The sequence below is a fragment of the Lepisma saccharinum genome, chromosome 28 (genome assembly GCF_977018435.1).
Source record: "Lepisma saccharinum chromosome 28, izLepSacc3.1, whole genome shotgun sequence".
Taxonomy (NCBI): domain Eukaryota; kingdom Metazoa; phylum Arthropoda; class Insecta; order Zygentoma; family Lepismatidae; genus Lepisma; species Lepisma saccharinum.
In genome coordinates this window covers 40686026-40702178 of record NC_139256.1, presented here as the reverse complement: position 1 = coordinate 40702178, position 16153 = coordinate 40686026, and the positions used below count along the sequence as shown (strand labels likewise).

The 16153-nt window shown below is 35.4% G+C and overlaps 1 protein-coding gene across 1 annotated transcript in view; it reads right to left on the bottom strand.

The window, feature by feature from the left end:
• Positions 1–1101: 1101 nt before the first annotated feature.
• Positions 1102–16153, bottom strand: part of LOC145981070 (neuroglobin-like) — a 178358-nt gene continuing 163306 nt past the window's right edge. The window contains exon 3 of the mRNA XM_083114187.1: positions 1102–4168. Coding sequence (XP_082970313.1) covers positions 3995–4168 — 174 coding nt within the window. The 3' untranslated portion in view covers positions 1102–3994. The remainder of the gene's footprint in view (positions 4169–16153) is intronic.

The following is a 16153-nucleotide window of genomic DNA, read 5'->3' as shown; positions in this document are numbered from 1 at the left end:
TTTTTAAAACTGTTTCATATGAACTGCTTTTTATTTTTTGTCTTTGTGAAGGTTCAATGTTCGTAACTTTGATTTTTAAATCAGTGATAATGTTTATTGTGTCATAATTTATTAACATTCTTCACGATTTCTTTAACAGAATATAAAACACAGTGTAAGGAAATATTCCAAATGTTTATTTCCCAAGTGTACGTTAAAATGGAAATATGAATCTGCTTTTTTATTTTTCAATGAAACTCTTAAGTTATTGTCACAGATCTTACTAACGACAATGACAAAGATTCAATTTGTTTGTTATCTTACGTTCAATAAAGTCAATTGGATCGAAATTACAATGTGACAAATGATTTAGGTTTAGTCTTTATCACAGAAATGTAACATTGCCCTTGTACCAATTTCTTTCGTTTTTGCTGCAAGAATATAGAAATTAAGGTTTTGTATTGAGATTGTATAGCTACACAGAATATCTGCAATATCTGGTTGATTAATTTTGGGTAAACTTAAAGACAATTTAATTGATTAGGTAACTTGGAAAGTTTACGGTCAACTTAACATGATTTTTGTTTTATTTAATCAATTGATTTTACATACAAAAGTTCATGCAAAAGCGGTTACGAGTTTTACTGTAGCTGACCAATATTCCCGATAATATTTTTCAAAGATATACAATGTTTAAATTTTTCCGTCAGGAAGTTTCTAACGGTTTTCAACTCTTTGTTTGTGCTATGGTAGGAATTTTTGTGGTGGCCATAGTGACTTCCTGAATGAAAGTTTTGGTGCAAATATTCAATATTATAAATTTTTCTTCTAACTATATTCGTCGGGAGGGTAAATGTCGAAATTTAACTTCATAAGAGAAATAAATATACCTTAATTATCTACGGTAAAATGACGACAAGGAGTTTAGAGCGTTAAGACGATCGCCTCCAGATGATGACGTCTTGACTGAGCGCTGTGGCCTGAACCTCAAGGTGGTCTTGGCTAATCCCGGACGTATGGTAAGCCTATCTTGTAGCAACTTCTGCAGTGTTAATTTGGACAATGAACTGAAGGCAAGAAAACTTCCAATCTTTTCTTATTAACGTTTATTTATCTTGACATTCTGTACCAAACACTTACACTATGCCATAGCACATATCATGGTTCGTCAAAACGATATCATTTGCAAAGAAACTACATAAAATAACTGGACAAAAGCAATGATAAAATTTCATGATAATACTTATAATGTTACAACAACTGTGACAATCCGGTGACAAAATAATGTTTTTGACTAACATAACATTCTTATAACTCTTCAATCTCCTATACAACGAGTAAAACTCTCTCTTCATTTCAATAACTATAAATATCCAACAAATTAGCACTTTACAAGTTAATCATCTAATTTCTCTTTCTATATCCTAAATACCTTTAGGATACTTATCAACACTAACAATACAATCGGTATCTTTGAGAATATATGTAACGTATCTCTATTAGCAGAGAACGATATTTTGCTTTCTGCGTTACAAAACATCACACCGTGAGGAACACCATAACAATATGAGTTGCTTTCATCTAAACGTTTCATAATCCTTATTCCGCACCAATGCAAATATAATTCAACACCTATAATTCCATGTAATCACAATTTTTTCCCCAAAAGCATTCGAAAACATTCAAGCTCAAACAAATAGTTTTACGATAACAAAAGTTTCTTCCCGTAATATTTTTTTAATTGCACATTTGCATTTGTCCCTTAGCGATTACGAAGTTCATTATAAATATTTTGATTTGAATTGTGTCCACTGAAGGTTGTAGCTACAGAGAAGTCAAGATTTGGAAAGTTAAGTTGGTTCTTCACTGTTTGTAAGCATTAAGTGTCATTTTGGAACGTGTTCACAAACACACACACACGCACACTCACGTAACACTGACACGCACGAAAGTATGTCGTCCACAAAGTCACAAAGGCATTACAAACATATATAAGTAGTCACATTCAGAAATCATTGTCTTTGGCCTTGTAAGGTATGTTTTTGTTTTAAATATTTTTATTACTAAGAAATTGCGCTTGCTCTCATAATGTATAAAAATATGTTTTTCTAAGTGAATAAACGATTGATTTATCAAATATCTTTCTTAATGTTTTGCATTCTTTTCCGCGCTTAGAAATCGAAACAAAAGCATTATTTTTATTTGCTGTAGTTTCAAGAGTGATTGTATTTAAAATTTAATAATTGGTGATCTTTGGATCACAATGTACAATATTTCGCATTTCCAACTTGGCTCAATTGAATCAGCTTGAAAATCAGTTTGCAACATCTAGTTTATAAAGTTCAAAAGAAGTAAAAAAAGGCTTTTATTTGATATTGTAGTTTTGTGCGTAATATATAAGTAACTTCCAAGTGAAAATTAAGAGAAGCATACAACAGTTTTTTAGTACCAGTTCACATGTCGAAAAACTTCCAGAACAATTTTCACAAGTAGTCTTGTCACAATACTTCAAGTAAAAGTCTTTTGAATAAAATTCCAATACTTACTCCTAACACCAACACAACTGTGTTGTAAGAGAATGAAACAATGGAATGTCGCTAACAATACAGCCATACCAGAATTTTCATTAGCAAGGAATATATTTGAATGTTTCAGCAAGTGTCTTATGTTTGTTAGTCCTGCAAAGGTACGCAATGCTGCAAGCATTAATTTGTAGGAACAAGATGAATCAAGCATTAATTTTCTCCCTGACTGCTCAGTCTTCTAATGGGAACAATTCATTCTATTTCTAGATCAAAAAATCTGAATAATTTTCTTCAGTGAATCCTATAATGTGTCATTTTACCTGTAAGTGATCTTCAGTCTTTATTATTGCAAGTGAATTTCACTAAGTATAAGTTTTCGCTTTTATTATGATGTTAAATTAGTAACAAAATACTGTTTATTCAACTTTTCCGGTTTCAGCATAGAAAATTCTATTATTATATAAAATTACATCTTTCAGCATAGAGTGCAGTTAGATCAACCACAGTGTGAATGATATGCTGCGACAAATGTGTATTACATGTAAACAGAATTTAAATTGTTTTTAGAAGACACATATCAGGTTGTTGTGCATTTCTAAATTGAGAACACGGGTTTGAAATTGTTTTTAGAAGTTCGAATATTTCTTTATTCCGCTTATTAAATGATTTAGAGGCTCAAGACAGGTGAAGGCACGCTCCTCACGTGATTTGCTCGTGTCACACGCAAAATATTCCCGCCACATTTCATCCAGCCCTCGAAAGCAATAAAACCGCCTCTTTGTATTTCGCAGCGGACGGAATACGAAATGCATTATTTTTTTTACATCTTTCAAACTGTCTTGTAAGTCACATGTTTGCTCCCATAAAGGTACAAGAAATGGTTCGAATGCGTAGCTGAACATTTAGTCGAGTTATTTCAAGTTCTAACTTTGTAACAGACAAGTAATCTCATCTACAAGTAAGCATCTAGACGCTTTTCAAAGATGAAAATATACAGCGTGTTCTTTTATTACTTTTGTTTCAGAATGTATTGACTACTTCATGCATAGGATGATTATTCAATACAATGCAAGAAAATATACATTTTTAACATTAGTCTATTCTTTAGATGAAAATAGTGCTCGTAACAAACTTGCACTAGTAAAAACTACTATCCGAGATTGATTTTAAGTTGAAAATACTATGTTATGATTTTAAGAAATCTGAACAAAAAGGTAGAGTGAGAAAGTACTCTTAAATCTATAGTAATTTAGTTCTTCGTGATTTTAATCCAAGTACTCCAAATAAAGCTCATATACATACCACAAAGAGTCGAAATATATTGCTGTATCACAGGTTATATCATTTGCTTAGACATATCAGTGAAATTGAACAGCGTAATTTCTTAGTAAAGTAAAAATAGTTGGATTCAGGATCCAGCCCCGAGAATCATTTATTTTCTGGAAATGGAATATGGAAGAGTGAAGACGCATTCCGCTTGCGAAGAAGTTTCACGACTCCGAATTCTTCTTGTCATTTTTGTCCGCTTGTTCCGCCTTCTCGTAGCCTTGCACTAACGTTTCGATGATGAACTTGATGGTGATCTTGTAAATGGATTCTACGTTGTCCGTGTATCGGTCACCCAAAGTTGTTTTCACTGCTTCCAGGAACGGATTTTCTATCCTCTGCAAGTAGAAAAGAGTAAGATACAGTTAGAGAAAAATTCTTGAAATATTTATTTATTTATTTACTTTTATTTAGGATTGCCGCTTTTTGCAGTTTTCCCCATATATGTGTACTGTTCATAAACTTATATATTTGCTTTTACTTTGTATACATTATTATTATTATTATTTAAAAAACACTATTGATAGAAATTACTCTTACAAAACTGTTATGCCATATTTTCTAAGAAATTATAACAATATATACAAGATCTTTCATAAATAATTGAAGGGTTACAACAATTTATTGCAAGTAAACTATTGAACTTCCATTAATGAAACCAGTCCAGAACAAAGGAGGAACACAAACAGTTTTTTTAACACCTACAAATGTTCAATATATGCAACACGGGTGACACGGCACGCATCAACACGATAGGAACTCGATCAGTTTGTGCGTGCATATTTCGTTAAGCTGAGAGTTAATAATCCTGCCGCTAGGCGACACTCAAACCCACATCACTCACAGTATTTTGTGCAATGTTTTGGTCCCCTAGATCATCTAATGCGAACCCATCATCAATTTTAATTCAATGAATCAATCAGTATTTTACTTAATTCTCTACCTGCAAGGGTTCAGGATTGTTCAGTGAGATTTTGAGCTCTACTGCGCATGGCTAGTTGGAAGTTCCCCAACAACAATAAACACAACCATTCTACTATGTTTAATTAGCGACTATTCGTCTTTAAGTCAAATTTTCTTCATTGAATCAATTACATGGAAATGTAAAAATCGAAATTAATTTCAATAATTGTCCGGTAATAGTGTCGGTATTGAAACATTTGTAAGAACCGTAATCACACAAAAGGTAGTAATCACCGTCGCTCTAATGTTCATTTTGCGTGTTCTCTGCAAGGGTCAATGAAGAGTTTTTTCCTTGAAGAAACCCTCTTGGAACATCAACAAAGTAAAAACTGTGTGTGAGGGCCTACAATCGGAACACGTGACCTGTCGATATCTGAGAAACTTCTTTAACTAAAGAGATTAACTTCGGTAATAATAGAAAAGGTGTGCCAAATACTAGTTTAAAGTGACAAAACATGGTACATGGCGCATGCATAACATGCATTTGATAAGTTTCACGAAAGTCCAATAACGTGTGAATCTAATAAAATGTAAGAAGGTATTATAATCAACATTATTTAACTTGCTTTAAATTATATTGCATATGGCTAGATGCACAATATTCGATACCTAACAGTAAATACCTAATTGATGTTGTCATGCTTAATTATAATGAAGGTTGATTACATTTCACAATTCATTGCTCAACTTTATTTATCATTTCTTGCATTCGACTGTGCTTATGATTTCAATATTCAATTTTACACGTATCTTTCGATGCTGCATATGTATTCAGACTTTGACATCTGTATGTTGCAACACTGTTATTTTACTATTCGTTGATAAAACCACACATGTATTTGACGATCACGATACGTCATGCGCAGTAGGAAGAAAGCATTCACTTCTGCTATGCTTAGTAACCGGCCAAAATATGTGAAAATGTTGTTCCTTGTATTTTGGATTTAAGGAGGTCAAAATAAGGGGCAATTAATTGACAATTATCGATAATTATCAGTTGAATATAAAGTATCCCTTGTGTTTTAATGTAAACGTTAATATTTCTAGATTTTTGGAAGAATATTGATAATTGAAACCTGTAAATTCAGTAAAAGAAAGGTTAAATGCCACTTCAAAAATATCATAATTTGATCCATATTCCAAGGTCCGTACCATACTCCTCCTCCTGTGCGGTATACTTCTATCGTACAGTGAGATACATGCAAATTGTCCGTCGCCATGTTCGTGCATTTTATTTGACCCAATAAGAGCTTCAAGAATTAAAATAAAACTCAAAACAAGCTGTTGACAACTTCTGCACCAGAATACATAAAAATGCATCGCTTAAAAACACATATGATGTAAGAAAAAATTAATAAAAATAGTCATGGACAATTTGCACGGTAATACTCATGGATCCCACTGTACCAACAGAGGGAGCACCGTATTGGCTGTATGTTAGCCTTGGTACATAGATCACATGCACAGTGTGTTGGTTAAATGGCACATCTGAATTTGCAGTCTTCAATCATTATTTATAAGTTTCATTATATAATGATGATAGTAAAGACGATAGTGATGATAATAGTTGACATTTATAGTACTATGCATAGACAGACTCAATTTATTTATATATCGGACTAAAAGTAGAAATGGCGAGGTGCAATAATCGCAATGATAATAATTGATATCATGATAATTTTGCCTGTATTTAACTAACAGCTCTCAGAGCACGGAATGTATTATGATTTGAAATCACACAAAACTCACACTCAGAACTTATTTTAAAATATTCAGAAATATATTTCTTTATCTCGATAACATACTTGAAACTGAAAACATTACAAGGGCAAAATTCTTCCACTTTTTTTTAAACACAGTTCCAACATGGTGACGGAAAAGGGAACTTGCTTTCGATATTATGCAGAACCACAGTGTGTATCAAGAGAGGAGATGTCACACATAATTCACATTTTGAATTTTGTATTAAAACGTAAATTAGAGTCTATAATTAAATTATGCTGTGGAATTAAAATTTATATATTAAATTTAAAATGCATATTTGATTAAAATACCTTAATATGCTCGGTATACAATAAAGTAACTTATATAAGTTATCCACATCTTATTGAACACTTTCAATAAATTATAAATTAGGTCTTCCGATGGCGTACTGGTAACATAGTCGCATTTTAATGTAGGTGGCCAGGGTTTGATACGCGCTGGAGGGTTTGGATTTCCTTTAAGCAGTGCGACAGACCCAATTTGTCTATCCGTGCATAAAAGTGGACTGAAAACCAACTTTGACAATGCAGATTTCCCTTACATGCCTTGGGTTCACATTGTTTGTTCTAATTACGTGTGTGGGCAGAACTGTAGATATATATTTCTGCGCGGGGGGAGGGAATAATCCCCTCCCGATGTTTAGTACCAGTTCTATTTTCCTGACTTCAAGTCAATTATTATTCGTACCCAAACAATATGTCAATGATCACTGCAGGGCATCCTTAGAAAAATTATATGAATCAAGTAGGTGCTCTTCTCAACCAAAAAAAAAAAAAAAATGTTTCTTAACTGTAGCAAAGTTCACTAAGACAAAACTACGACAAAAGGTTCATTATATTATTTTTTTCTCTCTTTTCTACTGGGTAATTTACAATGTGTTACTCCGTCATATGATTATTGTAGCATAGACTACAGTGAAACATTAGTACAATAGTGTTTCTAACATAACGACTACAGTATGGGACCACCTTCGCTCGCTCCTACCAGTTCGAGTCCCTCACCCTCGAGCGTACTACGCTCGAGCGTATACAATGGAATATCATTTTAATGTGACAATATTCGTAGATATAGGCCTATGTAAAATATCCACCTTGGTACAGTAGTTTGAGCCCACAATCATCTTTTTATTATTATCATGTATCATTCTGTATTGGTAAGATAAACTAAACTACACTTTAACATGGAGATGATGACTATGTTCACTACAGTTTCAATTTTACAGCGTCCTTCAAATCACGGTCTGTATTTGAGAGTCCACTGCCACAGGCAAGTTACGGTTATACGTGTACTACTGGGCTTCGAGTGTATACCGCTCGTTTTGCCTGTTCACTCGAGAGAAGCAGCTCCAAATTCCGTACGCTATCTAGCGTCGTCCGTGCGAACTACTTGGCGCTCGAGCGAAATCCTCTTCCTGCAGCATTCTAATAACGACATTGTGAAAATGATGCATCGCGTCGAAGTGTTATTTTGTAACTGCAATTAATCGATACTGAGAACATATTTCTTCCTTACTGCAGTATACAACAGCATTAACGCTTCAACAAAACGCTACCTCTAAGTTCTTTCATTTTCCAAATTCACATGTCATTGCTCCATGCATCGTAGCAGAAGTATAAACTTTCTATTACTCTAACATAAATGGTGGTAAAGTGAGCAAGAAATATTTTATAACTATTTCTTTGCAAAATAAATAAATTGATAGGGTGACAATGCAGGACACTTCGACATTTTCTATTTCCATTTCTTCCCCTTTTTGCTCGTTCGGCGCTCTCTTTAGCTCAGCGTCCGGGGCGACTGCCCTGTGCAAAGGTAAACAGATGTTATTCAAATAGAGTTTATTGATTTGCTTTATTTTACTTCGCTTTTTTACCACCTTTGGCTTATCGCGAAGATGAGGATGAGTAATTATATAATGGTATTGATGAAAATACCGGGATTCGAACCCGGAACCCCTGGCTTCGTTGTGCGCTGTGCTAACCATACTTCCACTGAGGTCAGCAATTGATGTTATCAAAAAATGTGCACTGTCAATGTGAAAGTTAACTTTAAATTTGGATATTATTGTTTAGATTACCTTCAAGAGATATCGGTAATTTATGTGACAGTTTTCTTTAGTCAGAATTGATGGATTAATTTGCTATATTTTACTTCGCTTTTTGTGCCACTTTTGGCTAATTTGTGAAGATGGGGAAACTCACAAACATCATGCCCAGACCGGGATTCGAACACAGGACTCCTGGCGTCGTAGCGCGATGTGCTAACCACTCCGCCACGGTGGGCGGCTTCTTTAGTTAGAATAAGGTGAATAAATATTGAAAAGTTGCAATCATATTGATGCTGTAGGATCATCTTCCCTTTAAGATTATGTAGGCAAGATAATGTAACCTTAATTTGGTTTCTCCGTAACCAAGCAGTCTCATCTCATAAGCTCCTAGCATTTCATTTGTTTTGCCTGCTGGAACGATGGGAGACGTGACGAGCAAGATAATTGAAAGAGAGAAACAGAAAATGATGTGATGTCTGGTCTGAGGCTTTCGTTGGTGAAACATTTCATCGACTATGTCTACCCTAATCACTTGAGGGAAACGCATCTGTGGAAAAATCAGAGATTATAATTAGAGCTTGGAAGTTGAAGACCTATAAATTGCCAAAAAAGGACTTATAAAAAAAACTAAAATTATAAAAAAAGGACCTAAAAACGGAAAAAATGACGTACAAATGTGATCCAAATTAATTAATAACTTCAGTTTAAATTACATATTTAATGAATAAAAAATACAAAATTCTGATGGTATGGAACACACTGCGACAAAACTATATGAATGAAATGCATCTTCTTCCAGACATTATATATTTCTTAGATTTACAAAATTTGAAAAATCATATGAAGAATGATATTTGGCCTAACCACACTAGGGTTAGAAATAGGTCTTCGGATCCTATTTCAGTCGTCCAAAAAAAATTCTCTCGTTTCAGGGATGGTTCAAATATATTTATTTCTTTACTACAGAAAGGGCGTTTTAGAGGTGATGAACTGATGATGATTCGAATTGAGAATGGGCAGTAAAAACGTAGTCGAAAGAAGGTGAAGTTGCGAAAAAAGCCGTTAAGACCAAAAAACAAACTAAAAAAGGACCAATAAGCCGAAAAAGGCAAAAAAGGACAAATAAAACCCACCTTTTTCTGGCCTACAATGACCCAAAATGAACATATATTATGTTGGGCCTCGTCTTCGGACACTAGGAAAAGAAAGGATTTTTCCTCAACTTCCGAGCCATAATTATAATACAATTGTACATTCTGCTTTGGAGGTCATGCCTTTCTCGTTTGGAGATCAAAATATTTTTCTTCTTTGGAGGTCAAAATATTTTTCTGCTTTGAAGATCAAAATAAATTTCTCTTGGAGGTCATGATACTCGTTTCTTTTGGAGATCAAAGTATTTGTTGCGTTTGGAGATCACAATAAAAACTCCTTTGGAGATTATAATATCATTTGGAGGCCACCAACATATTATCTCGATTTTGGAGCAGAGTAGGATCCTGCTTGGAAATCAAACAGCAAAACGCTACAGTGACAGACCCCGTTAAGTGATCGACTCAAGAGCTCACCACCGAAGGCTGAAAGTTTGAATGGTTGCCTGCGTGTGCGTTATTGCTAGTGATTGTTAGTTTCTATTCATCATTCAGCATCATCATGGCGAATAGAAAAAGCTGGCATCAGAGAATCGACATAAAATAACGAATATCTAAATTACAACACGCCAGTCTTGTGTCGACATATTGGCGATGAAAATACTTTTCTCATTTTGAGATAAAAAAAATACTGGTTGTGTGTGAAAGATATTAAATCTATCGAGGGGAGCAGATAATTCATGCAATGCATGGCTACATATATACATACTATATACACGCATATACATGTGAGGGCGAGTGTACCTTCATTTCCTTGTCCTTTTCTTTCCTGCCTGGTTAACCAATATTGTAAAGTCCACAAAATCTTGTAATAAAAAAACCGTATAGGGTGGACCAAACAAAAAATCGCAATACATAGGAAAATAAAATTTTGTTTTTAAGTTTCCTATATTTATTTTTTAACGTGTTCTTTTCTAATGCGTGTCTATCAAGAGTGGAAGAGACGTATTGCAAACCAATGGTAACCACGTCGAGCATATATTTGAATACATTGCTTCTTATCACAACATATTTATTTTTCCTATGTATTGCGACTTTTGGTCCATCCCGTGTAGCGGTCTATATGTGTACGCGCAATCAATGTTGTTAAAGAAACATTTCCAATAATTTTAAAGAAATGAAGACAAGGAGTGATATCAAGTTAAAAGAAATTTTACGGTGACAAATTGATATAAAATATTACATGTACTCTTTCGTACAGACACATGTATCTGTTTATGTACGTGTGTATATTTTCTGCATCCTTTTCCCGATCACCATTCATTCCAATGAATCTTTTAGAAGACAGTTCCTTCTTAGCCCGTGTTCCAGGAAATTCCATTCTATTTCCTTCAAATGTATATGTGTATGTATGTGTGTACCGAAAAAGTAGACATTAAATTAAAGCTCTTTTCAGATCTTACGGCGGGCGCTCTAGAAGCTGGCAGGGGAAGTGGGGAGCGGGGAAGCGACCAATCAAGCACGATAAGAAACTTAGCGGCCAGTAGAACGAGTTTCACGTAGTACTTTTTCCGGCCGCGTCGTGTCTCTCGGCGCCACTGCTGTTGTCTGGTTGGTCTGTTGCGTGATCCCCGCTCCCCACTTTCCCTGCCAGCTTCTAGAGCGCCCGCCGTAAGAACTGAAAAGAGCTATAGTAATTGTTATCGTATTACAATAGCTCTTCTTTAATTCCATTGTGTTTAGGTATTGCTCCTTTGCTTGTTGTTTGAATGAAGGGTATTTTGTATCTCATTCTCTACCGGATAGATGACGCTGACATCACTTCTACAAAAATATTCACTAGTTTGATAATAGTTCCTATTTCGTACCACATATTGAACAAAAATGTAGAAAAATTAAATTGTGTAAAAAAAAAAAATGAAGGTATGGATTTGTCTCAATTATGTTTTCGCAATGCTACTGGAATAAATTTTATAGTTATTATTTGTATACGGTTTCATGTATAAGCGTGGACAATTGTTATGATTAGTATTTTAAATGCACCATCCTCAAATTGATTTATTGATTTAGTTTATTTTACTTCGCGTTTTGTGCCTCTTGGCTAATTTGCGAAGATGGGAATGAGTGATGAAATGATTAAATTGATGAATGGACATTCACAAACAACCAAGCCCGAGCGGGATTCGAACCAGGGACCCTTGGCGTCGCAGCGCGATGTTCTAACCACTCGGCAACAGGGTTCGGCGCACCATTGTCAGAGACTAGGCTATTGAACATAAACGGATTGGCGTTTCGTCTCGCCATATTATTTCTATTATGTTAGATCTCGTAAAAACTACGTTACTAATTAACTAATTAGTGTTCACGTTTGTTTTTGAAACCTTGCTGAACAAATCTGCTTACGGAAGATTAGTGCATGCTCAAAACGACTTCCGACAAACAAGTTAAATTTAAATTGCAAGACAGATCACTGGCGCAACGAGAAAAAAGACTTAAATTTACTGGCTTAGAGGAGAGACGGTGGGGAAGGGTGTGAAGCAACATCGAATTCGAAACTGCGTCTGCAGGGAATCGCTTTCTGAATGAATAAATTTACCACCCATGCCTTGACGGTTCCACCAAAGAACACGTGAGGGAATAGGATTTCGCGCAGGGGGGGACTCCGGTTACCAGCCTTCGCAGCACCGTCTACTGCTTTGCTCTGCCCTCTCGATTCCCCCTACCTCCACCCCTTCTCTGCAGCTATGCGCGACTTTGCTCCAGAGGTAGCTGAGACAGAGTATAGACCTATTTTAAATATAGTTGTGTATACATTTTGAGATTAGAATTTAGGGGTCTCAGTCAAAGCTTGTTTAAGTCTACTACATGCTCAGATAGAATAGAATAGAATAGAATAATCTTTTCATTTTCTGCTGAGCGAAGTTCAACCTAGGGCTGCTCTACCACCTAACTCAAATAGGATAATAGAGACTGGATCCATAGTTTAAAGTAGGATCCGAACGACTTTGCAATGTGCCTTCGCGAGAAATCGAACCCTCGACCATATGATTACAAGGCGTCAGCGTGACCACTACGCCATCAGGAGTTTAAACAATAGGACACGGATTTTTATGTAATTACATATTGTACTTGTAATATGTGTAGGTTGTCTGTTGGATGGCTGAAAACGTGTGTAAAAAGTGCTCCAGAAATGTGTGAAAAATAGTGGTAAATTGTTATATACAAAGTGAACAAAAAGTAGGTGGCCAGTAGGTCGAATAGGGTGTGTGTTAGTGTTATACTATAACAATGGTGTTTGTGTTATTTAATTAGAGGAGGTAGAATGTCCTCCCCCCCCCTCGTATCACATGAACGCACCATCGAATCTTTCCGAGAACCCATATTGGCAAATAATTTAAATACTGATGCAGGAAAATGTGTGTTATATTTTTTGGTGTCTGGTACTCAAGCCCCAAAGAGACAAACCATCGTGACAAATGTGATACCACTGGTTCAATTCTTAATGCAACAAGATGGGGCCCATCCACATTATGAAAGAGCAGTTTATCACATTTGTCACGAATGTGGTAAATGGTTTGTCTCTTTGGGTCTTGAGTACCAGACACCAAAAAAAATTAACACACATTTTCTTGCATCAGTATTTAAATTATTTGCCAATATGGATTCTCGGAAAGATTCTATGGTGCGTCCATGAGATACGAAGGGAGGGGGGTAGAGGACATTCTACCTCACAGGATATTTCATACATCCTCTAATTAAATAACACAAACACCATTGTTATAGTATAACACCATTGTTATAGTATAACCCCATCGCAAACCCTATTCCACCTACTGTCTTACTTTTGGTTCACTCTGTAAAAGTGACGTACAAGTAGGACGCCCACGAACCCAAACCTTACAAATAGAGCCCACCAGCCCCACCTTAGCCAATAAATACATACAAGTCCATAGTCATAGACTAAGAAAACCTCGAACAATGTCATGAACAGGTGATCGTTTAAATCAAATAAAGTATTTTAAATATTGTCTGTCTCTGGCAGTGTTTCGTGGTTTGGTGAAACCAAGTTTCATTTGAGTACTCCTGGAAAGTTGCTGTACTGCCTGCATGAATATTTAAAGTCTCTGTCTATATTTACTAGCAACATAACCTCGTTTAGCAACATGATAGCGAGAGCTCCATTTATTATCCACCTTCTGGTGTCATCAGAAATTGTACCAGTATCATATTTCACCCAATTTACGTCATCGGGATTAATTTATATGATTGATTCCTGTTCCTCATTATTATTATTAATTTTTGAAACGTCAGGTTCAGATAAATCACATGCAAATGCATCACCATATTTTCTCCCTCAATATGACCTTCTGATATATCTACATTCGGACTAGAACAAGCTCACTTTTTTTCTGTTTTTAATAAACAGCACATCAATTTCTGCGCTCCTTCACACTACCTCGGCTGTTTTCATTGCCTTGTCTTTCGTAATTAACTATTATTTTTAGAATGATGATATCAGAATAAATTATTAATATTATAATTAACGTATGCAATAATTTACATTTACAGCAAACTAACTAAGAAAATATACAAAACCGTAATTTTGCCTGTAATATTATATGGATGCGAAACTTGGTCCCTTACATTGAAAGAGGAACATAAATTGAGAGTATTTGAAAATAAGATCCTTAGGAAAATATTTAGGCCTAAAAGGGATGAGGAGACAGGTGAGTGGAGAAGCTTACATAATTTAGATTGATTGATTGATTGAATGATTGGTGTTTTTAAGTCCACTTTATGCACAGTAAGGCTAATCGGGACTGGACCTACACTTTAAAGTGGGATCCGAACCACTGTGTGCCTCCTCCGGGTATCGAACCCGAGACTCCTCGATTACAAGGCGACGACGCTACCACTGCACCATCGGGGAAGCCCACACATAATTTAGAAGTAGAATTTGTATTCATGTCAAGATATTATTAGAATGATTAAATCAAGAATACTTAGTTGGGCAGACCACGTGGTACGAATGGGAGAGGAAAGAAGAGTTTACAGGATTCTTGTTGGAAAACCTGATGGTAAAAGACCAGTAGGAAGACCAAGACGAAGATGGAGGGATAATGTTGAGATGGACCTAAAGGAAATCGGTAGGGACGGAAAAAGAGTATATAGATCTTGCTCAGGATAGGGACAGATGGAAGGCCTGTCTTGCTGCAGCCATGAACCTTCGGATTTAAGAAGGCTAGAGAGTTAGTTAGTTAGTTAGTTAGCAAACTAACTAAGACGTCTAGGCTTTTTACAGCAAGTTTGTTCATGACATCATCAAGTACATTTTCTGTGGGGCACTCGCTCCCCTCAGTTGACACCATTTCACAAGCTTGAAGCATATCCTGATCCATTCCATTTCCTAAATAAGCTGTTAACAAAACGCACGATAATTTAAATCATTCATTATTTTGACTTTTTAATTATGAAGGGGGCTGAAGTAGTGCTTATTACTACGAAAAAACAAACAGAAAAAGTACATTCCAAGTTAAACTAAATTGACTGAACCAAGGCCAAAGCGAACATGACTGCAAAATGTCTTAGCTATTGTCCGAATTCTTTGCCGGAGGGACTTTTTAATTTCCAGGGGGGGATCTCTCCCGGACCACCCCCTAAATTCATCACTGCTTTAACCTAATTGTCGTTGCCTTGCCGCTAAATATAGCATTTTTAATTTATCAGGTCTTTATTACTGCCGGCAGAAAAGTTGATCAGATTCATATTTCTACTGTTGCCTAGCAATCGATGTGTTGCAATTCCCGTGCACGTACGATATGATTTGTTGCGGTTTGCAGCAAGAGCTACACACGTAACGAAAAGGAGTGCTGTTTTAAATATAGTGCATCCGATTTGATAAATATTTATCTTGCAACATAAGTTCACCCTCTTTTGTTCTTAAACCATAATTTAAAGAAGGAGATGTTAAAAATTATATAGTAGTGAAACGTACTAGCGAGCAGCAGCCGTCTGAAAACCACCTCCCTCGGCAGGTGCCTAGTCTACCTAAGCCTAAATACGCTCCTGAACAGGGTCCTGATTAGTCGAAAGGTACATCAAAATGCTTTTAGAATTTAGGGATTTTTTATTATATTTACACCAAGATTTTATCTAGTACAAGGTTTAAAGTTTCTTGTCACGATGATGTTACATTACAGAGAGTAAAATACACTATAAATATAGTTCTAGGTGAATGGTATTATGACAATGTCCATGTATTTTTTTTTTATTTCCACAGTGCAGAGTGATTTAGAGTTAAAAGCATTTTGATACAAATTTCGAATACCAATGATATATACATAACGTACCAACATTAGTTCAGAAAAGTTCTCCAACTTTTTGAAATATATCTACGAATAGATGCCCTCGCTGAATTAGAAAAGTATATATATATATATATATATATATATATATATATATAT